This window comes from Salmo salar, chromosome ssa12, assembly GCF_905237065.1.
Source record: "Salmo salar chromosome ssa12, Ssal_v3.1, whole genome shotgun sequence".
Lineage (NCBI taxonomy): Eukaryota > Metazoa > Chordata > Actinopteri > Salmoniformes > Salmonidae > Salmo > Salmo salar.
The window spans coordinates 101,062,222-101,087,099 of record NC_059453.1 but is presented as its reverse complement, the minus strand read 5'-3'; the positions used below and the strand labels follow the sequence as shown (position 1 = coordinate 101,087,099).

The 24,878-nt window shown below is 45.3% G+C and overlaps 1 protein-coding gene and 1 pseudogene across 1 annotated transcript in view; one reads left to right on the top strand and one right to left on the bottom strand.

Annotated features, from left to right (window-relative positions):
* Positions 1 to 17,384, bottom strand: part of acad9 (acyl-CoA dehydrogenase family, member 9) — a 41,926-nt gene extending 24,542 nt beyond the window's left edge. The window contains exons 1-11 of the mRNA XM_045692004.1: positions 17,091 to 17,384; positions 16,754 to 16,847; positions 14,905 to 15,006; positions 14,656 to 14,762; positions 14,454 to 14,554; positions 8,939 to 9,017; positions 8,618 to 8,792; positions 7,766 to 7,839; positions 4,171 to 4,246; positions 3,880 to 4,070; positions 1,884 to 2,012 (exon numbers count right to left, since the gene is read on the bottom strand). Coding sequence (XP_045547960.1) covers positions 1,884 to 2,012; positions 3,880 to 4,070; positions 4,171 to 4,246; positions 7,766 to 7,839; positions 8,618 to 8,792; positions 8,939 to 9,017; positions 14,454 to 14,554; positions 14,656 to 14,762; positions 14,905 to 15,006; positions 16,754 to 16,847; positions 17,091 to 17,261 — 1,299 coding nt within the window. The 5' untranslated portion in view covers positions 17,262 to 17,384. The remainder of the gene's footprint in view (positions 1 to 1,883; positions 2,013 to 3,879; positions 4,071 to 4,170; positions 4,247 to 7,765; positions 7,840 to 8,617; positions 8,793 to 8,938; positions 9,018 to 14,453; positions 14,555 to 14,655; positions 14,763 to 14,904; positions 15,007 to 16,753; positions 16,848 to 17,090) is intronic.
* On the top strand, positions 17,355 to 24,387 carry LOC106566287 (piggyBac transposable element-derived protein 4-like; annotated as a pseudogene).
* The last annotated feature ends 491 nt before the right edge of the window (positions 24,388 to 24,878 follow it).

Below are 24,878 nucleotides of genomic sequence, written 5' to 3'. Positions count from 1 at the left end.
CGCCGATACCGATTTATCGGTAAATTTTTTATTTGTAATAATGAAAATTACAACAATACTGAATGAACACTCATTTTAACTTAATATAATACATCAATAAAATCTATTTAGCGTCAAATAAATAATGAAACATGTTCAATTTGGTTTAAATAATGCAAAAACAAAGTGTTGGAGAAGAAAGTAAAAGTGCAATATGTGCCATGTAAGAAAGCTAACGTTTAAGTTCCTCGCTCAGAACATGAGAACATATGAAAGCTGGTGGTTCCTTTTAACATGAGTCTTCAATATTCCCAGGTAAGAAGTTTTAGGTTGTAGTTATTATAAGAATTATAGGACTATTTCTCTCTATACGATTTGTATTTCATATACCTTTGACTATTGGATGTTCTTATAGGCCCTTTAGTATTGCCAGTGTAACAGTATAGCTTCCATCCCTCTCCTCGCTCCTACCTGGGCTTGAACCAGGAACACATCGACAACAGCCACCCTCGAAGCAGCGTTACCTATGCAGAGCAAGGGGAACAACTACTCCAAGTCTCAGAGCGAGTGACGTTTGAAACGCTATTAGTGCGCACCCCGCTAACTAGCTAGCCATTTCACATCGGTTACACCAGCCTAATCTCGGGAGTTGATAGGCTTGAAGTCATAAACAGCTCAATGCTTGAATTATTGCGAAGAGCTGCTGGCAAAACGCACGAAAGTGCTGTTTGAATGAACGCTTACGAGCTGCTGCTGCCGACCACCGCTCAGTCAGACTGCTCTATCAAATCATAGACTTAATTATAACATAATAACACACAGAAATACGAGCCTTGGGTCATTAATATGGTCGAATCCAGAAACTATCATCTCGAAAACAAAACGTTCTTCCTTTCAGTGAAATACGGAACCGTTCCGTATTTTATCTAACGGGTGGCATCCATAAGTCTAAATATTGCTGTTACATTGCACAACCTTCAATGTTATGTCATAATTACGTAAAATTCGGGCAAATTAGTTTGCAACGAGCCAGGCGGTCATGGACACAGCCAGCACTGCTATCATCCATCACCACATAACATAGCCATCACTGCCATCATCCCTACATAACATAGCCAACCTCATACATACATAGCCAGCACTGCCATCATCCATCACCACATAGCCACACTGCCATCTCCATCACCATCAACCAGCCTGCTATCATCCATCACTACATAACATAGCCATCACTGCCATCATCCATCACTACATAACATAGCCAATACATAACATAGCCATCCTGCTCATCCATCACTACATAACATAGCCATCACTGCCATCATCCATCACTACATAACATAGCCATCACTGCTATCATCCATCACTACATAACATAGCCAGCACTGCCATCATCCATCACTACATAACATAGCCAGCACTGCGTTTGTTTTTATTGAATTAAACTTCAACTATGTACTTTATTTAGTTAAAACTACTTTTCTTTCTGTTCGCAAAATCATTATTTAGCTCTGTAGGCTATTGGGCCAACATACAGTGAAGCCCTAAAAGTTTAGGCTTATGCACTAATACCAGATAGCCTAAAATAATTAAAGAAAAACCACAATGTAGCCTATAGATATAAATTGCACAAGAAATATAAATGAATGGATTATTGGTATTGTTTCTCTTTACTCAACCTGCCCGCCACCCTTCAGCCACACAATAGTTCTGGACCCCCAAACCCGTTCGCCCCGTGGATGGACCCGCAGGGACTGAGTTATGAGTCAACCCGCCAATCACTAGCATCTAGTCGGTCAAGGTGGACATCTGTCCTCTGGTGGACACTACACAGTTAACTCTCTGTTATTACAGGAGAAACACTGCACTGTGTGTGTGTGTGTGTGTGTGTGTGTGAGAGCTACCTCGAAGATCAGCAGGATGCGGCAGTCTCTGAGGTAGCGTTCGTAGGGATAGTTCTTAGTGTAGCCCAGCCCTCCTAGGACCTGCAGAGCCTCAGACACACAGATCCAGCCTCCCTCAGAGCTGAACACCTGCAGAGAGAGAGGTGAGCAAAGACACAATAAGGTACTCTGTCATGTAACCAGTACCTACAGAGAGAGGTGAGCAAAGACAGACAATGAGACAGTAGTGTGTCTACAGTGTAACAGTAGTGTGTCTACAGTGTAACAGTAGTAGTAGTAGTAGTACTACTATCAGTAGCAGAAGTAGTACTATCAGTAGCAGAAGTAGTAGTAGTAACAGTAGCAATAGTATGAGTAGCATCAGTAGTAGTAGTAGCAGTAGCATCAGTAGTAGTAGCAGTAGCATCAGTAGTAGTAGTAGCAGTAGCATCAGTAGTAGTATGAGTAGCATCAGTAGTAGTAGCAGTAGCATCAGTAGTAGTAGTAGCAGTAGTAGTAACAGTAGCAATAGTATGAGTAGCATCAGTAGTAGTAGCAGTAGCATCAGTAGTAGTAGCAGTAGCATCAGTAGTAGTAGCAGCAGTAGTAGTAGTAGTAGTATTGGTATTAGCAGTAGTAGTAGCAGTAGTAGTAACAGTAGCATCAGTAGTAGTAACAGTAGCATCAGTAATAATAGTAGTACTACTATCAGTAGCAGAAGTAGTAGTAGTAACAGTAGTAGTAACAGCAGCATCAGTAGTAGTAACAGCAACAGTAGTAGTAGTAGCAGTAGTAACATTAGCATCAGTAGTAGTAACATTAGCATCAGTAGTAGTAGTAGTAGTAGCAGCAGCATCAGTAGTAGTAACATTAGCATCAGTAGTAACATTAGCATCAGTAGTAGTAACATTAGCATCAGTAGTAGTAACATTAGCATCAGTAGTAGTAGTAGTAGTAGTAGTAGCATCAGTAGTAGTAACATTAGCATCAGTAGTAACATTAGCATCAGTAGTAGTAGTAGTAGTAGTAGTAGCATCAGTAGTAGTAACATTAGCAGCAGTAGTAGTAGTAGTAACAGCAGTAGTAGTAGTAGTAGCAGTAGTAGCAGTAGTAACAGTAGTAGTAGCAACAGTAGCATCAAAAGAAGTAATAACAGCAGTAGTAGCAGTAGTAGTAGCAGCAGTAACAGTAGTAGTAGTAGTAGCAGCAGTAGTAATAGCAGTAACAGTAGTAGTAGTAGTAGCAGCAGTAGTAATAGCAGTAACAGTAGCAGTAGTAGTAATAATAGTAGCATCAGTAGCTCAATCAGCATCAGTAGTAGTAGTAGTAGTAGTAGTAGCAGCAGCAGTAGTAGTAGCAGCAGCAGTAGTAACAGTAGTAGTAGCAACAGTAGTAGTAGTATTAGTAGCAGCAGTAATAGCAGTAGCAGTAGTAGTAATAGCAGTAACAGTAGTAGTAATAGCAGTAACAGTAGTAGTAGTAGTAGTAGTAGTAATAATAGTAGCATCAGTAGCTCAATCAGCATCAGTAGTAGTAGCAGTAGTAACAGCAGTTTGTAGTAGTAGTAGTAGCAGTAGTAACAGCAGCAGTAGTAGTATTAGTAACAGCATTAGCAGCAGTAAAAGTACCTTAACCATAGCAGCCTCTAGAGAACAGTCATTATTAGCAGCAGTAGCAGCAGTAGCAGCAGTAGTAACAGCAGCAGTAGTAGTATTAGTAACAGCAGCAGTAGTAGTATTAGTAACAGCAGCAGTAGTTGTAGTAACAGCATTAGTAGTAGTAGTAACAGCAGCATTAGCAGTAGTAACAGCAGCAGCAGTAGTAGCAGCAGTAGTAGTATTAGTAGCAGCAGCAGTAGTAGTTGTAGTAACAGCATTAGCAGCAGTAAAAGTACCTTAACCATAGCAGCCTCTAGAGAACAGTCATTATTAGCAGCAGTAGCAGCAGTAGCAGCAGTAGTAGCAGTAGTAGCAGTAGCAGCAGTAGTAGTACCACAGTATAGCAGCAGTAAAAGTACCTTAACCATAGCAGCCTCTAGAGAACAGTCAGGGACCCCCGGCCGATCCATCATCCCAGCCGTCAGGTACGCCATGCTCTCCATCACAAATGCATTCTGGGCCATCACCGCAAACTTCTCTTGGATCATCCCAAACTCACTGAGGTTCTTACCAAACTGTTTCCTGCTGCCAGCGTACTCTGCTGTCATCTCTGGAGGGAGACAAGATACACCATTCTCTTCATTACTACAACCATCATCATCATCATTATGAGCTTCTCACACTCATCATTATACTCTACAGCTTCATACCGATGAGTTTCTTGATCATTCCAGAGCCGGCGCTGCCCATACTGAACCTGCCAGAGTTCAGGATGTTCATCGCTACCTGGATAATGACACATACAGAGAATCAGTAAACGTTTAAGTGAAAACACATGTACAAAGATACAGTGGGGGAAAAAAGTATTTGATCCCCTGCTGATTTTGTACGTTTGCCCACTGACAAAGAAATGATCAGTCTATAATTTTAATGGTAGGTTTATTTGAACAGTGAGAGACAGAATAACAACAACAAAAATCCAGAAAAACGCATGTCAAAAATGTTATAAAATGATTTGCATTTTAATGAGGGAAATAAGTATTTGACCCCTCTGCAAAACATGACTTAGTACTTGGTGGCAAAACCCTTGTTGGCAATCACAGAGGTCAGACGTTTCTTGTAGTTGGCCACCAGGTTTGCACACATCTCAGGAGGGATTTTGTCCCACTTCTCTTTGCAGATCTTCTCCAAGTCATTAAGGTTTCGAGGCTGACGTTTGGCAACTCGAACCTTCAGCTCCCTCCACAGATTTTCTATGAGATTAAGGTCTGGAGACTGGCTAGGCCACTCCAGGACCTTAACCTGTTAGGGCTAGGGGGCAGTATTGACACAGCCGGATAAAAAAACGTACCCGATTTAATCTGGTTACTACTCCTGCCCAGTAACTAGAATATGCATATAATTATTGGCTTTGGATAGAAAACACCCTAAAGTTTCTAAAACTGTTTGAATGGTGTCTGTGAGTATAACAGAACTCATATGGCAGGCCAAAACCTGAGAAGATTCCATGCAGGAAGTGGCCTGTCTGACAAGTTGTTGTTCATCTTGGCTCTTTTTATTGAAGACTGAGGATCTTTGCTATAACGTGACACTTCCTACGGCTCCCATAGGCTCTCAGAGCCCGGGAAAAAGCTGAATGATATCGAGGCAGCCTCTGGCTGAAACACATTATCGCGTTTGGCAAGTGGCCGATCAGAGGACAATGGGCTTAGGCGCGTGCACGAGTCGACCCCGTGCTTTATTTTCTTTCCTCTTTTTTACCTAAAAGCAGATTCCCGGTCGGAATATTATCGCTTTTTTTACGAGAAAAATGGCATAAAAATTGATTTTAAACAGCGGTTGACATGCTTCGAAGTACGGTAATGGAATATTTAGAATTTTTTTGTCACGAAATGCGCCATGCTCGTCACCCTTATTTACCCTTTCGGATAGTGTCTTGAACGCACGAACAAAACGCCGCTATTTGGATATAACAATGGATTATTTGGGACCAAACCAACATTTGTTATTGAAGTAGAAGTCCTGGGAGTGCATTCTGACGAAGAACAGCAAAGGTAATAACATTTTTATTATAGTAAATCTGATTTTGGTGAAGGCTAAACTTGCCGGGTGTCTAAATAGCTAGCCCGTGATGGCTGGGCTATGTACTTAGAATATTGCAAAATGTGCTTTCACCAAAAAGCTATTTTAAAATTGGACATATCGAGTGCATAGAGGAGTTCTGTATCTATAATTCTTAAAATAATTGTTATGCTTTTTGTGAACGTTTATCGTGAGTAATTTAGTAAATTCACCGGCAGTGTTCGGTGGGAATGCTAGTCACATGCTAATGTAAAAAGCTGGTTTTTGATATAAATATGAACTTGATTGAACAAAACATGCATGTATTGTATAACATAATGTCCTAGGGTTGTCATCTGATGAAGATCAAAGGTTAGTGCTGCATTTAGCTGTGGTTTGGGTTTTTGTGACATTATATGCTAGCTTGAAAAATGGGTGTCTGATTATTTCTGGCTGGGTACTCTGCTGACATAATCTAATGTTTTGCTTTCGTTGTAAAGCCTTTTTGAAATCGGACAGTGTGGTTAGATTAACGAGAGTCTTGTCTTTAAAATGGTGTAAAATAGTCATATGTTTGAAAAATTGAAGTTTTTGCATTTTTGAGGAATTTGAATATCGCGCCACGGGATTACACTGGCTGTTGAGTAGGTGGGACGCAAGCCCACCTAGCCCATAGAGGTTAATGTGCTTCTTCTTGAGCCACTCCTTTGTTGCCTTGGCCGTGTGTTTTGGGTCATTGTCATGCTGGAATACCCATCCATGACCCATTTTCAATGCCCTGGCTGAGGGAAGGAGGTTCTCACCCAAGATTTGACGGTACATGGCCCGTCCATCGTCCCTTTGATGCGGTGAAGTTGTCCTGTCCCCTTAGCAGAAAAACACCCCCAAAGCATAATGTTTCCACCTCCATGTTTGACGGTGGAGATGGTGTTCTTGGGGTCATAGGCAGCATTCCTCCTCCTCCAAACACGGCGAGTTGATGTCAAAGAGCTCCATTTTGGTCTCATCTGACCACAACACTTTCACCAGTTGTCCTCTGAATCATTCAGATGTTCATTGGCAAACTTCAGACGGGCATGTATATGTATCCTTGAGCAGGGGGACCTTGAGGGCGCTGCAGGATTTCAGTCCTTCACGGCGTAGTGTGTTACCAAGTGTTTTCTTAGTGACTATGGTCCCAGCTGCCTTGAGATCATTGACAAGATCCTCCCGTGTAGTTCTGGGCTGATTCCTCACCGTTCTCATGATCATTGCAACTCCACGAGGTGAGATCTTGCATGGAGCCCCAGGCCGAGGGATATTGACAGTTCTTTTGTGTTTCTTCCATTTGCGAATAATCGCACCAAATGTTGTCACCTTCTCACCAAGCTGCTTGGCGATGGTCTTGTAGCCCATTCCAGCCTTGTGTAGGTCTACAATCTTGTCCCTGACATCCTTGGAGAGCTCTTTGGTCTTGGCCATGGTGGAGAGTTTGGAATCTGATTGATTGATTGCTTCTAAGGACAGGTGTCTTTTTTACAGGTAACAAGCTGCGGTTAGGAGCACTCCCTTTAAGAGTGTGCTCCTAATCTCAGCTCGTTACCTGTATAAAAGACACCTGGGAGCCAGAAATCTTTCTGATTGAGAGGGGGTCAAATACTTATTTCCCTCATTAAAATGCAAATCAATTTATAACATTTTTGACATGCGTTTCTCTGGATTTTTTTGTTGTTATTCTGTCTCTCACTGTTCAAATAAACCTACCATTAAAATTATAGACTGATCATTTGTCAGTGGGCAAACGTACACAATCAGCAGGGGATCAAATACTTTTCCCCCCCACTGTATTAATCCTGCTGTAGGACTCATTGCGGCCAGCACTAGTTGGTTAAACGAACGACTAAAATTAACAAATCACTCAGAAAAACGAATCAGGGGCTCCCGAGTGGCGCAGCGGTCTAAGGCACTGCATCTCAGTTCTAGAGGCGTCACTACAGACCCTGGTTTGATTCCAGGCTCTATCACATCCGGCTGTGATTGGGAGTCCCATAGGGCGGCACACAATTGGCCCAGTGTCGTCCAGGTTTGAGTTTGGCCGGGGAAGGCTGTCATTGTAAATATGAATTTGTTCTTAACTGACTTGCCTAGTTAAATAAAAGGTTAAATAAAAAAAAATGTAATGACTCTCCAGCTAGTGAAAAGAGACGTTGAAAAATAACTGCACATCAGTAGCATAGAACAGAGGGAAAAGGGAAGTGACATCACCTTGAAGCCTCCTCCTACTTCTCCTATTACATTCTCCACAGGAACTGGACAGTTGTCGAACGAGACTTCACATGCTGGTGGACAGAAACAGTTATAGAACAGTGAACGGTACACAACAGGGATTTTCCTTGGCTAACTGACCGCTACAGTTATCTTGTTACAATACTTTTAAATCCTTGAAGAGGAGTGAATGAGATCACACAAGGAGAACAGGTATTATTGGTCCGTTTTACCTCTGGCTTTCCGTGATTACCTCTAGACTAACACCAACAGAAGTACTGTTATTTACTCCGCTAGGCTAACACTAACAGAAGTACTGTTATTTACTCCGCTAGGCTAGGCTAACACCAACAGAAGTACTGTTATTTACTCCGCTAGGCTAGGCTAACACCAACAGAATTACTGTTATTTACTCCACTAGGCTAGGCTAACACCAACAGAAGTACTGTTATTTACTCCGCTAGACTAACAGCAACAGAAGTACTGTTATTTACTCCGCTAGGCTAGGCTAACAGCAACAGAAGTACTGTTATTTACTCCACTAGGCTAACAGCAACAGAAGTACTGTTATTTACTTCGCTAGGCTAGGCTAACAGCAACAGAAGTACTGTTATTTACTCCGCTAGGCTAACACCAACAGAAGTACTGTCATTTACTCCGCTAGACTAACAGCAACAGAAGTACTGTTATTTACTTCGCTAGGCTAGGCTAACAGCAACAGAAGTACTGTTATTTACTCCGCTAGGCTAGGCTAACAGCAACAGAAGTACTGTTATTTACTCCGCTAGGCTAGGCTAACAGCAACAGAAGTACTGAAGTGAACATCAACAGTAGGTATAGAGGTGATCTTACTGTTAGACCCCCTAATGCCTAGTTTGTCTTCTGGTTTTCCGCTGATGATCCCTCCGAAGGCTCGCTCTACGATGAAGGCAGTGATCTTATCTTTCTTCACTCCATCCTCTCCTACCACCTCCGTACGAGCAAACACCGTCATCAGGTCTGCAAACCCACCGTTGGAGATCCAGATCTGGACAGAAGATCATTCAGCATGGAAATAGTCCCACCACTGTCCTTTAGACTGAATCATCATAGCACAAACACAAAGTACCAACAACAGCAGGTAGCTAACACATGACTGACAGGCAAAACACAGGTAGGAGAGGAACGTCTCACCTTTGACCCGTTGAGCAGGTATGTTTTCCTGTCTTCTGATAGGGTGGCTTTGGTCTGAATGGACGCAGCATCACTCCCACTGAAACATACAGGATCCACAGGAAACAGTCAGATTCAGAGAACATGACAAAACCACCTTTAAAATACACAACCACTTCTGTCATTGGTTTGGTATTATAAAAGCTGGAAAGCTTTCCAGTGGCTAAAAGACAGCTTTACGGCATACAGATCCAGATGATGTGTGATTGGTCGAAAAGCAGAATGATGTCATCCAGAGTTGGTTCAGGATGGTAAGATTTCAGCAGGTTGTGTTTTTAATTTCACCTTTATTTAACCAGGTATTTATATATATATATATATATATATATATATATATATATATATATATATATATATATATATATATATATATATATATATATATATATAACCCTTTATTTAACCAGGTATTTATATATTATATATATAACCCTTTATTTAACCAGGTATTTATATATTATATATATATATATATATATATATATATATATAACCCTTTATTTAACCAGGTATTTATATATTATATATATAACCCTTTATTTAACCAGGTATTTATATATTATATATATATATAACCCTTTATTTAACCAGGTATTTATATATTATATATATAACCCTTTATTTAACCAGGTATTTATATATATATATATAACCCTTTATTTAACCAGGTATTTATATATTATATATATAACCCTAACCCTTTATTTAACCAGGTATTTATATATTATATATATAACCCTTTATTTAACCAGGTATTTATATATTATATATATAACCCTTTATTTAACCAGGTATTTATATATTATATATATATAACCCTTTATTTAACCAGGTATTTATATATTATATATATATAACCCTTTATTTAACCAGGTATTTATATATTATATATATATAACCCTTTATTTAACCAGGTATTTATATATTATATATATAACCCTTTATTTAACCAGGTATTTATATATATAACCCTAACCCTTTATTTAACCAGGTATTTATATATTATATATATAACCCTTTATTTAACCAGGTATTTATATATTATATATATAACCCTTTATTTAACCAGGTATTTATATATTATATATATAACCCTAACCCTTTATTTAACCAGGTATTTATATATTATATATATATATAACACTTTATTTAACCAGGTATTTATATATTATATATATAACCCTTTATTTAACCAGGTATTTATATATTATATATATAACCCTTTATTTAACCAGGTATTTATATATTATATATATAACCCTTTATTTAACCAGGTATTTATATATTATATAATATAACCCTTTATTTAACCAGGTATTTATATATTATATATATAACCCTTTATTTAACCAGGTATTTATATATTATATATATATAACCCTAACCCTTTATTTAACCAGGTATTTATATATTATATATATATAACCCTTTATTTAACCAGGTATTTATATATTATATATATAACCCTTTATTTAACCAGGTATTTATATATTATATATATAACCCTTTATTTAACCAGGTATTTATATATATTATATATATAACCCTTTATTTAACCAGGTATTTATATATATTATATATATAACCCTTTATTTAACCAGGTATTTATATATTATATATATATATATAACCCTTTATTTAACCAGGTATTTATATATTATATATATAACCCTTTATTTAACCAGGTATTTATATATATTATATATAACCCTTTATTTAACCAGGTATTTATATATTATATATATATAACCCTTTATTTAACCAGGTATTTATATATTTTTAACCCAAGCCCTTTATTTAACCAGGTAGGCCAGTTGAGAACAAGTTCTCATTTACAACTGCGACCTGGCCAAGATAAAGCAAAGCAGTTCGACACAAACAACACAGAGTTACACATGAGATAAACAAGCGTACAGTCAATAATACAATAGAAACATATATATAGTGTGTGCAAATGTAGTAAGATTAGGGAGGTAAGGCAATAAATAGGCCACAGTGGTGAAATAATTACAATTTAGCATTAACACTGGAGTGTTGCAGTAGGTTCGTACCTACCAGGCTCGGTGGGACAGACGGTATTTACCTGCCAGGCTCAGTGAGACAGACGGTATTTACCTGCCAGGCTCAGTAGGACAGACGGTATTTACCTGCCAGGCTCAGTAGGACAGACGGTATTTACCTACCAGGCTCAGTAGGACAGACGGTATTTACCTGCCAGGCTCAGTAGGACAGACGGTATTTACCTGCCAGGCTCAGTAGGACAGACGGTATTTACCTGCCAGGCTCAGTGGGACAGACGGTATTTACCTGCCAGGCTCAGTGAGACAGACGGTATTTACCTGCCAGGCTCAGTGGGACAGACGGTATTTACCTGCCAGGCTCAGTGGGACAGACGGTATTTACCTGCCAGGCTCAGTGGGACAGACGGTATTTACCTGCCAGGCTCAGTAGGACAGACGGTATTTACCTGCCAGGCTCAGTAGGACAGACGGTATTTACCTGCCAGGCTCAGTGGGACAGACGGTATTTACCTACCAGGCTCAGTGGGACAGACGGTATTTACCTGCCAGGCTCAGTAGGACAGACGGTATTTACCTGCCAGGCTCAGTGGGACAGACGGTATTTACCTGCCAGGCTCAGTAGGACAGACGGTATTTACCTGCCAGGCTCAGTAGGACAGACGGTATTTACCTGCCAGGCTCAGTGGGACAGACGGTATTTACCTGCCAGGCTCAGTGGGACAGACGGTATTTACCTGCCAGGCTCAGTAGGACAGACGGTATTTACCTGCCAGGCTCAGTAGGACAGACGGTATTTACCTGCCAGGCTCAGTAGGACAGACGGTATTTACCTGCCAGGCTCAGTGGGACAGACGGTATTTACCTACCAGGCTCAGTGGGACAGACGGTATTTACCTGCCAGGCTCAGTAGGACAGACGGTATTTACCTGCCAGGCTCAGTGGGACAGACGGTATTTACCTGCCAGGCTCAGTAGGACAGACGGTATTTACCTGCCAGGCTCAGTGGGACAGACGGTATTTACCTGCCAGGCTCAGTGGGACAGACGGTATTTACCTGCCAGGCTCAGTGAGACAGACGGTATTTACCTGCCAGGCTCAGTAGGACAGACGGTATTTACCTGCCAGGCTCAGTGGGACAGACGGTATTTACCTGCCAGGCTCAGTGGGACAGACGGTATTTACCTGCCAGGCTCAGTGGGACAGACGGTATTTACCTGCCAGGCTCAGTAGGGACAGACGGTATTTACCTGCCAGGCTCAGTGGGACAGACGGTATTTACCTGCCAGGCTCAGTAGGACAGACGGTATTTACCTGCCAGGCTCAGTGGGACAGACGGTATTTACCTGCCAGGCTCAGTGGGACAGACGGTATTTACCTGCCAGGCTCAGTAGGACAGACGGTATTTACCTGCCAGGCTCAGTGGGACAGACGGTATTTACCTGCCAGGCTCAGTGGGACAGACGGTATTTACCTGCCAGGCTCAGTGGGACAGACGGTATTTACCTGCCAGGCTCAGTAGGACAGACGGTATTTACCTGCCAGGCTCAGTGGGACAGACGGTATTTACCTGCCAGGCTCAGTGAGACAGACGGTATTTACCTGCCAGGCTCAGTGGGACAGACGGTATTTACCTGCCAGGCTCAGTGAGACAGACGGTATTTACCTACCAGGCTCAGTGAGACAGACGGTATTTACCTGCCAGGCTCAGTGGGACAGACGGTATTTACCTGCCAGGCTCAGTGGACAGACGGTATTTACCTGCCAGGCTCAGTGGGACAGACGGTATTTACCTGCCAGGCTCAGTGGGACAGACGGTATTTACCTGCCAGGCTCAGTGGGACAGACGGTATTTACCTGCCAGGCTCAGTGGGACAGACGGTATTTACCTGCCAGGCTCAGTAGGGACAGACGGTATTTACCTGCCAGGCTCAGTAGGACAGACGGTATTTACCTGCCAGGCTCAGTGGGACAGACGGTATTTACCTGCCAGGCTCAGTGGGACAGACGGTATTTACCTGCCAGGCTCAGTGAGACAGACGGTATTTACCTGCCAGGCTCAGTGGGACAGACGGTATTTACCTGCCAGGCTCAGTGGGACAGACGGTATTTACCTGCCAGGCTCAGTGGGACAGACGGTATTTACCTGCCAGGCTCAGTGGGACAGACGGTATTTACCTACCAGGCTCAGTGGGACAGACGGTATTTACCTGCCAGGCTCAGTGGGACAGACGGTATTTACCTGCCAGGCTCAGTAGGACAGACGGTATTTACCTGCCAGGCTCAGTGGGACAGACGGTATTTACCTGCCAGGCTCAGTGGGACAGACGGTATTTACCTGCCAGGCTCAGTGGGACAGACGGTATTTACCTGCCAGGCTCAGTGGGACAGACGGTATTTACCTGCCAGGCTCAGTGGGACAGACGGTATTTACCTGCCAGGCTCAGTGGGACAGACGGTATTTACCTGCCAGGCTCAGTGGGACAGACGGTATTTACCTACCAGGCTCAGTGGGACAGACGGTATTTACCTGCCAGGCTCAGTGAGACAGACGGTATTTACCTGCCAGGCTCAGTGGGACAGACGGTATTTACCTGCCAGGCTCAGTGGGACAGACGGTATTTACCTGCCAGGCTCAGTGGGACAGACGGTATTTACCTGCCAGGCTCAGTGGGACAGACGGTATTTACCTGCCAGGCTCAGTAGGACAGACGGTATTTACCTGCCAGGCTCAGTGAGACAGACGGTATTTACCTGCCAGGCTCAGTAGGACAGACAGTATTTACCTGCCAGGCTCGGTGGGACAGACGGTATTTACCTGCCAGGCTCAGTAGGACAGACGGTATTTACCTGCCAGGCTCAGTAGGACAGACGGTATTTACCTGCCAGGCTCAGTAGGACAGACGGTATTTACCTGCCAGGCTCAGTGAGACAGACGGTATTTACCTACCAGGCTCAGTGAGACAGACGGTATTTACCTGCCAGGCTCAGTGGGACAGACGGTATTTACCTGCCAGGCTCAGTAGGACAGACGGTATTTACCTGCCAGGCTCAGTGGGACAGACCGTATTTACCTGCCAGGCTCAGTAGGACAGACGGTATTTACCTGCCAGGCTCAGTGGGACAGACGGTATTTACCTGCCAGGCTCAGTAGGACAGACGGTATTTACCTGCCAGGCTCGGTGGGACAGACGGTATTTACCTGCCAGGCTCAGTGGGACAGACGGTATTTACCTGCCAGGCTCAGTAGGACAGACGGTATTTACCTGCCAGGCTCGGTGGGACAGACGGTATTTACCTGCCAGGCTCAGTGGGACAGACGGTATTTACCTGCCAGGCTCAGTGGGACAGACGGTATTTACCTGCCAGGCTCAGTGGGACAGACGGTATTTACCTGCCAGGCTCGGTGGGACAGACGGTATTTACCTGCCAGGCTCAGTGGGACAGACGGTATTTACCTGCCAGGCTCAGTGAGACAGAAGGCAGCTACATGTTCTCCTGAAGCCAGCTTGGGGAGATATTTAGCCTTCTGCTCCTCACTACCGGCTATAAGGATCCCCTAACACACAGCAAGACATCACAGGTTCACAAACAGCAGAAACATTATACAACACAGATAAAAAGAAACAGCCTTGAATCCATCGGTGCAGGACTCTTTACCTTGAGTCCGATGGCTTGGTGGGCAGCCAGTGTAACTGCGATGGATCCATCCAGAGAGATGATCTCTCCTAGTCGGGCATACATGGTGTTGGACAGACCCAGGCCACCTAGGAAGTTATGTGGAGTGGTGTCATGTGTCCAGAAGTAACAAGATCTCTGATACAGTATGAAGACCTTACCAGCGATAGGTCTAATGTTTATTGTACAGGCTGTGACCTTACAATACTCCTCTGATATTAAACTCCTCACCGTACTCCTCAGGCACCTGGATACCGAACAGTCCCAGCTCCTTCAGTCCATTCAGAGTCTCTGGAGGAATCTTAGCTTCATGGTCGATACGCTTGGAGTCCACTGAAATACAAGGACAGGTCTCAGACCACCACACTGGAACACAGTCCCACACTGGAACACAGTCCCAGAATACCACACTGGAACACAGTCCCAGAATACCACACAGTCCCAGAATGCAACACTGGAACACACTCCCACACTGGAACACAGTCCCAGAATGCCACACTGGAACACAGTCCCACACTGGAACACAGTCCCAGAATACCACACTGGAACACAGTCCCAGAATACCACACAGTCCCAGAATGCAACACTGGAACACAGTCCCACACTGGAACACAGTCCCAGAATGCAACACTGGAACACAGTCCCAGAATACCACACAGTCCCAGAATGCAACACTGGAACACAGTCCCACACTGGAACACAGTCCCAGAATGCAACACTGGAACACAGTCCCAGAATACCACACAGTCCCAGAATGCCACACTGGAACACAGTCCCACACTGGAACACAGTCCCAGAATGCAACACAGGAACACAGTCCCAGAATGCAACACAGTCCCAGAATACCACAGTCCCAGAATGCCACACTGGAACACAGTCCCAGAATGCAACACTGGAACACAGTCCCAGAATGCAACACAGTCCCAGAATACCACAGTCCCAGAATGCCACACTGGGACACAGTCCCAGAATACCACACTGGAACACAGTCCCAGAATACCACACTGGAACACAGTCCCAGAATACCACACTGGGAACACAGTCCCAGAATACCACACTGGAACACAGTCCCAGAATACCACACTGGAACACAGTCCCAGAATGCCACACTGGAACACAGTCCCACAATGCAACACAGTCCCAGAATGCCACACTGGGACACAGTCCCACACTGGAACACAGTCCCACACTGGAACACAGTCCCAGAATGCAACACTGGAACACAGTCCCAGAATACAACACAGTCCCAGAATGCAACACAGTCCCAGAATCCCACACTGGAACACAGTCCCAGAATGCAACACAGTCCCAGAATACAACACAGTCCCAGAATACCACACAGTCCCAGAATACCACACTGGAACACAGTCCCAGAATACCACACTGGAACACAGTCCCAGAATACCACACAGTCCCAGAATGCCACACAGTCCCAGAATACCACACTGGAACACAGTCCCAGAATACTACACTGGAACACAGTCCCAGAATACCACACTGGAACACAGTCCCAGAATACCACACTGGAACACAGTCCCAGAATACCACACTGGAACACAGTCCCAGAATACCACACTGGAACACAGTCCCAGAATACCACACTGGAACACAGTCCCAGAATACCACACTGGAACACAGTCCCAGAATACCACACTGGAACACAGTCCCAGAATACCACACTGGAACACAGTCCCAGAATGCTACACTGGAACACAGTCCCAGAATGCAACACTGGAACACAGTCCCAGAATGCAACACTGGAACACAGTCCCAGAATGCAACACTGGAACACAGTCCCAGAATACCACACTGAGTCCCAGAATACCACACTGGAACACAGTCCCAGAATGCAATGATACTTATCCATGAAACACAAAGTCTCTCAGAATAAAATGCAGATTATTTGAACTAAACAATAACACTGACTGGGGTGACTAGACAAGGTCTCCTAGAATGAAACAGCACTGAAAGACAACAGTCTCTATAAACTGATTGACTAGTATGAAGGTCCATTAGAAGAGAACCACACTTTGAATCTGAGTCTTGTATAAAGGACAGCAGTCTCTTCTCTCAGGCTCACCCTCTTCAGTGAAGAATTTCTCTACCGGAGCAACAAACGAGTTGATCTCCTCCAGCTCTTCATTTCTAATCTCTGGATAGGGGAAGCACTCTGCCTGGAGGAGGAATCAGATACTTGGTTCATTTATCCTTCTGGGTTTTAGGATTTTCTCATTGTCTTCCAAGGCAACAAATGGCTTCTCTCTGGCTAGAGGTGACAGCTGACAATAACAAGGGAAAGATGGCTATGGGTGAGCAAGTTATCTGAGCAAGCTAGCACATATGTCTTAGACAGTACGGCTAAATCAACATTGTATTCATTATCTAGAATTAAAAAAACTAGCTAGCTAGTCGCTTACTTTGTTAACTTTGCCAAGGAACAGGTCCTTGGCGTAGGCCAGGTCCCGAGCATGAGTTCTGATGGTTCGGTGAGGTAAGGTGACTTCCTTGGCAGCATGTCTTGCGTTAGATGTTAAAATCTCTCCATATTTAACAGATCTGGATAAAGCTATAAGTCTGTTGATATTCATTGCCCTGTCAAATTTTCACCTCTCCCAGTCTTCTGCTGCTTCCGAAAATGGGTTAAAAGCAGGTTAAAATATGGTCGTAGCTATACGGGATCCATGGGACGTCCCGACACTGACGTCACCCATACGTAACCATTTTACATTTTAGTCATTTATCAGACCCTCTTATCCAGAGATACTTACAGTAGTGAATACATACATTTCATACATATTATTTTTTTTTCGTACTGACCAGTAGTTAAGGTAAGGGTTAAGGTTAGGTAAGGGTTATGGCTAAGGTTAGGATACGGGTAGGGGTTAAGGTAAGGGTTAAGGTTAGGTAAGGGTTAAGGTTAGGTAAGGGTTATGGCTAAGGTTAGGATCTAGGGTAGGGACGCGCCAAGGATACCGAATAGCCCTAACAGTAAACAGACCTTTCACCTCATTCTGTCGCATACTGATGACGTGAAATGGGCGTTTCGTAATGAATCAGCTGCAATTCTTCATTAAACCACTGGAGGGGACTGTTTATTCAGGAACAAAATGTACATGGAAGTGCTCACCGCCTGCTAAAAAAAACAATGGACACATTTCTGTATACTGCACATGTATAATGAACAAAAATATAAACACAACATGCAACAATTTAAAATAGTTTACTGAGTTACAGTTCATAAGGAAATCAGTCAATTGAAATCAATTCATCAGTCCATAATCTATGAATTTCACATGACTGGGAATACAGATATGCATCTGTTGCTCACAGATACCTTAAAAACAAAGGTAGGAGCGAGGATCAGAAAACCAGTCAGTATCTGCTGTGACCACCATTTACCTCATGCAGTGTAACACATCTTCGCATAGAATTTATGAAGCTGTTGATTGAAGAGGAGTGGGACAACATTCCACAGGCCACAATGGCTGTGTGAAGTTGCTGGATATTGGTGGGAACTGGAACACGCTGTCGTACACGCGTTGATCCAGCGCATCCCAAACATGCTCAATGGGTGACATGTCTGGTGAGTATACAGGCAACAGCTCTGGTGAATTTTCCTGCAGTCAGCATGCTAATGGCACCGAACACTTGAGACATCTGTGGCATTATATTGTGTGACAAAACTGCACATTTCAGAGTGGCCTTATTGTCCCCAGCACAAGGTGCACCTGTGTAATGATCATGCTGTTTAATCAGCTTCTTGATATGCCACACCTGTCAGGTGGACAGATTATCTTGGCAAAGGAGAAATGCCCACTAAACAGGATGTAAACAAATGTGTGCACAAAATCTGAGAGAAATAATATTTTTGTGTTTATGGAACATTTCTGGGATCTTTAATTTCAGCTCATAAAACATGGGACCAACACTTTACCTGTTGTGTTTATGTTTTTGTTTAGTATATTAAACTAACATATGGAAGCCCATTCAAGTCAAATGCGCTGAATACAACCTTACCGTGAAATGCTTACTTACAAGCCCTTAACCAACAACGCAGTGAAGAAAAATAAGAGTTAAGCACATATTAACTAAAGTAAAAAAATAAAAAGAGCAACAAAATAACGAGGCTGTATACAGGGTGTACCGGCAACGAGTCAATGTGCAGGTTAGTCGAGGTAATATGTACATGTAGGTGGGATTAACGTGACTATGCATAGATAATAACCAGTACCTCTTTCTCCGTCTCTTCACACAGATCACGGGGATCAGGGCCTGTTCCCGAGGAAGCAAGCCAAGCACAACTCCAACATTAAGTTTGCAGACGGCACAACGGCAGTAGGCCTGATCACCGTCAACAATGAGAGGGAGGTCAGAGACCTGGCAGTGTGGTGCCAGGACAACAACCTCTCCCTCAATGTGATCAAGACAATGGAGATAATCGTGGACTACAGGGAAAGGAGGGCTGAGCACGCCCCCGTTCTCATCGACTGGGCTGCAGTGGAGCAGGTTGAGAGCTTCAAGTTCCTTGGTGTCCACATCACCAAACTAACATGGTCCAAGCACACAAATACAGTTGTGAAGAGGGCACAACAACACCCTTTCCCCCTCAGGAGACTGAAATGATTTGGCATGGGTCCTCAGATCCTCAAAAGGTTTTACAGCTGCACCATCGAGAGCATCCTGACTGGTTGTATCACCGCCTGGTATGGCAACTGCTCGGCCTCCGACAGCAAGGCACTACAGAGGGTAGTGCGTACAGCCCAGTACATCACTGGGGCCAAGCTTTCTGCCATCCAGGACCTCTATACCAAGCGGTGTCAGAGTATGGCCCTAAAAATGGTCAAAGACTCCAGCCATCCCAGTCATAGACTGTTCTCTCTGCTACCGCACTGCAAACGGTACCGGAGCGCCAAGAGGCTTCTAAACAGCTTCTACCCCCATAAGACTCCTGAACACCTAATCAAATGGCTACTCAGACTATTTGCATTGCCCCCCCTCCCCACACCACTGCTACTCTCTGTTGTCATCTATGCATAGTTACTTTAATAACTCTACCTACATGCACATACTACCTCAACTAACCGGTGCCCCCGCACATTGACTCTGTACCGGTACCCCCTGTAAAAACAGTTTAAGACATACACCTTAGCCAAATATATTTAAACTCTGTTTTTCACAATTCCTGACATTTAATCCTAGTAAAAATTCCCTGTTTTAGGTCAGTTAGGATCACCACTTTATTTTAAGAATGTGAAATGTCAGAATAATAGTAGAGAGAATTATTTATTTCAGCTTTTATTTCTTTCATCACATTCCCAGTGGGTCAGAAGTTTACATACACTCAATTAGTATTTGGTAGAATTGCCTTTAAATTGTTTAACTTGGGTCAAACATTTCGGGTAGCCTTCCACAAGCTTCCCACAATAAGTTGGGTGAATTTTGGCCCATTCGTCCTGACAGAGCTGGTGTAACTGAGTCAGGTTTGTAGGCCTCCTTGCTCGCACACACTTTTTCAGTTCTGCCCACATATGTTCTATAGGATTGAGGACAGAGCCTTTGTGATGGCCACTCCAATACCTTGACTTTGTTGTCCTTAAGCCATTTTGCCACAACTTTGGAAAGTTGCTTGGGGTCATTGTCCATTTGGAAGACCCATTTGCGACCAAGCTTTAACCTCCTGACTGATGTCTTGAGATGTTGCTTCAATATATCCACATCAATTTCCTCCCTCATGATGCCATCTATTTTGTGAAGTGCACCAGTCCCTCCTGCAGCAAAGCACCCCTACAACATGATGCTGCCACCCCCATGCTTCACGGTTGGGATGGTGTTCTTCAGCTTGCAAGCATCCCATTTTTTCTCCAAACATAACGATGGCCATTATGGCCAAACAGTTCTATTTTTGTTTCATCAGACTAGAGGACATTTCTACAAAAAGTACAATCTTTGACCCCATGAGCAGTTTCAAACCGTAGTCTGGCTTTTTTATGGCAGTTTTGGAGCAGTGGCTTCTTCCTTGCTGAGCGGCCTTTCAGGTTATGTCGATATTAGACTCGCTTTACTGTGGATATAGATACTTTTGTACCTGTTTCCTCCAGCATCTTCACACCAAAGTACCTTCATCTCTAGGAGACAGAACACATCTCCTTCCTGAGCGGTATGACGACTGCGTGGTCCCACGGTGTTTATACTTCAGACGTTTGGAAATTGTTCCAAGGATGAACCAGACTTGTGGAGGTCTACAATTTCTTTTCTGAGGTCTTGGCTGATTTTCCCATGATGTCAAGCATGAGTTTGAAAGTAGGCCTTGAAATACATCCACAGGTACACCTCCAATTGACTCAAATAATGTCAATTAGCCTATCAGAGCTTCTAGGGCCATAACATTTTCTGGAATTTTCCAAGCTGTTTAAAGACACAGTCAACCTAGTGTATGTAAACTTCTGACCCACTGGAATTGTGATACAGTGAATTATAAGTGAAATAATCTGTCTGTAAACAATTGTTGGAAAATTACTTGTGTCATGCACAAAAGAGATGTCCTAACCGACTTGCCAAAACTATAGTTTGTTAACAAGAAATTTGTGGAGTGGTTGAAAAAAACAAGTTTTAATGACTCCAACCTAAGTGTATGTAAACTTCTGACTTCAACTGTAGTCTCGTTATTGTTATTTTACTGCTGCTCTATAATTACTTGTTACTTCTCTCTTATTCTTATCCGAATTTTTATGAAAGTGCATTGTTGGTTAGGGGCTCGTAGTTTAGTTTATTAATTCGACCATTTTAAAAAACAATCACACATAAAACTTGAAAAAGCTATACATGCACATGAGTTAAATCACGGAGGATAACACACTATGAAGCCTGGGACTTATTTCCATTGTTAACCCTCCCGTTGTCCAGGCCGGGTCAGAGCGACCTGCCGGCTCGGCCACGCGTTAGGAGCCGTTCCCCCGCGTCCAGGCCGGGTCGGAGAGACCCCCCTGGCTCGGCCACGCGTTAGCCCTCCCGTTGTCCAGGCCGGGTCAGAGAGACCCCGGGGGAAGCGTTAGCAATGCGTATGTTATATCCCCCTCTGCAGTTGTCTAGGCCGGGTCAGAGAGACCCCCCCGGCTCGGCCGTGCGTCAGCAATGCGTATGTTATATCCCCCTCTGCAGTTGTCCAGGCCGGGTCAGAGAGACCCCCCCCGGGCCGGGCGCGGCGCGTCAGCGTGCAGTCGGCCGGCCGTAGAGAGGCTACTAATATTGTCAGGAAGAAGAAGAAGAAGAAAAAGAAGAAGACGAGGACGACGATGAGGACGATGGCGAGGAATACGACCCCGCCGAGTGCAAGGCCGCAGCCGGCGCCTCGCCGCGGTCCCGATTTCAGCGCGGCTCAGGTCCTGGAACAGATAGCCTCCAGCGTCGACCGAGAAGACGAAGAAGACTTTTGCGATTCCGAAGAGGAGGACGTTTCGGAAGACGGCGAGGAATACGACCCCGAACGTGACGCGGACGACTCGGCCTTGCGGTCGCGCTCTTCTTCTTCGGAGGAGGAGGAAGAGCGAGAGCGAGAGCGAGACACGGCCGCCGCCCGAGAGCGAGACAGAGAGCCAGAGCGAGAGTACACGGCGGCGGCCTCTGCCCAAAGGGCCCGAAGGGAGACGTTGCTGTCAAAAAACGGCAAAATCAAATGGTCCTCCGCGGCCTATCGCGGCCCGGACCTGCCCCGCGCCGTCCACCACCCCGGCCCCGCGGTGACGCCTGGCCCTACGGCCTACGCGGCGTCGCGCGCGCTCGACATCGAGTCCACCTTCCGGCTGTTTGTCACGCCGGCGATAGAAAGGATCGTCGTGGACATGACCAATCTGCAGGGGGTGAGAAAATACGGCGACGGCTGGCGACCCATGGACTCGGTCGACCTGCGCGCCTACCTAGGGCTGCTAATCCTAGCGGGCGTCTACAGGTCCCGGGGCGAGGCCGCGGCCAGCCTGTGGGACGCGGAGAGCGGCAGGACCGTGTTCCGAGCCACCATGCCGCTCATGGTCTTTCACAAGTACTCGAGGCTGCTGCGATTCGACGACCGCCGGTCGAGACCCGCGAGACTCGCCGCCGACAGACTGGCGGCCATAAGAGAGGTCTGGGACCTGTGGGAGGAGCGGCTGCCGGCCCTCTACAACCCGGGGTCCGACTTGACGGTGAACGAACAACTGGTCCCGTTCAGAGGTACCGTGTGCGTGTGTGTGTGTCTGTGCGTATCTGCTGTGAGTATCTGTGCGTGTACTATAGAGAGGTAGCGTCGGCGTGTAACATAAACGCCGTGCGCCCCCCAATGATGAGCCAGCGGTAGTATAGAGGGGTAGCGGCATCATCATCATCATCAGCAGCAGCAGTAGCAGCAGCAGTATCAGCAGCATGACGCTGCTTGATGAGCCAGCGGTAGTATAGAGGGGTAGCGGCATCATCATCATCATCAGCAGCAGCAGCAGCAGCAGTATCAGCAGCATGACGCTGCTTGATGAGCCAGCGGTAGTATAGAGAGGTAGCGTCGGCGTGTAACATAAACGCCGTGCGCCCCCCAATGATGAGCCAGCGGTAGTATAGAGGGGTAGCGGCATCATCAGTGACGCCGCCGCCGCCGCTAATCTCCTTCCTCTCCCTCTCCCAAAAGGGCGCTGTCCTTTCCGACAGTACATCCCCAGCAAGCCGGCCAAATACGGCATCAAGTCGTGGGTGGCCTGCGACGCCAAGTCCAGCTACGCTTGGAAGATGCAAGTCTACACCGGTAAGGCGGCCGGCGGAGCCCCCGAGAAGAACCAGGGCGCCCGCGTCGTCCTCGATCTCACGCAGGGGCTGCCCGCTGGTCACAACGTCACCTGCGACAATTTCTTCACCGCCTACGAAACTCGGCCAGCGGCTCCTCGAGAGGAACCTCACCATGGTCGGCACGGTGCGAAAGAACAAGCCCGAGCTCCCTCCCGCGCTGCTCCAGTCAAAGGGCAGACAGGTCTCGTCCTCCAGGTTCGCCTTCACGCCCACCGCCACTCTGGTGTCCTACCTGGCAAAGAGAAATAAGAACGTGCTGCTCCTGAGCACGCTGCACACGGAGGCCGACGTTAGCGATCGCCGCGACCGGAAGCCCCGGCCCTCATCCTAGACTACAACCGCAACAAGGGCGGCGTGGACAACCTAGACAAGGTGGTCGGCACCTACAGCTGCAGACGGATGGCCGCCCGCTGGCCCCTGGTCATCTTCCACAACATCCTCGACGTGTCCTCCTACAACGCCTTTGTCATATGGCGAGAGATCAAGCCCGACTGGATGCCTCGGAAGCGGAACAAGAGGAGGGTGTTCCTGGAGCAGCTGGGAAAGGCGCTTGTCAAGCCCTTGATACAAAGAAGGCAGCGTCTCTCCCGCACCGAAGCCGCGCTCGTCAAAGTCCTGCAGAGTGCCGACCGCGACGCCGCTCCTCCGCCAGCCCGGGAGCACGCCGCCGGCCCGGACGCCGCTGGCCCGGCCGCCGCCCCGCTAGTGGCGAGTAAGAGGTGTCAGCTCTGCCCGCCCAAGAAGGACGCCAAGACACACACGGCGTGCTGCAGGTGTAAGAAATACATCTGCAAAGGCTGTTCGCACGCCTACTGTCACACTTGTGCCCTCTGGGCCTTTAGCCGAGACGGGACAGGGTGACCCGCCCGGGGACACGGGGAGTAGGCAGAATGGGAGGACAACGGGAGGGTTAAAATGATAAACTTGGATTAGCTAACACAACGTGCCATTGGAACACAGGAGTGATGGTTGCTGATAATGGGCCTGTTTTTAATGGAATATCTATGTAGGCGTAAAATCAGCTGTTTCTAGCTACAATAGTCATTTACAACTTAAACAATGTCTACACTGTATTTCTGATCAATTTGATGTTATTTTAATGGACAAAATGTTTTTCCTTTTCTTTCAAAAACAAGGACATTTCTAAGTGTCCCCAAACTGTTGAACAGTAGTGTAACTAAACCAAAATGGAACATGCAGAAAATACATTTCTGAAGCAACAAAATGATACCTTGTTCACCCCCCCTCAATAACCCATAACGAAAAAGCCAAAACTGGTTTAGACATTAATTTATTCAAAATAAAAAACAGAAATAACACAATTACATTAAGTATTCAGACCCTTTTCTCAGTACTTTATTGAAGCACCTTTGGCAGTGATTACAGCCTCGAGTCTTCTT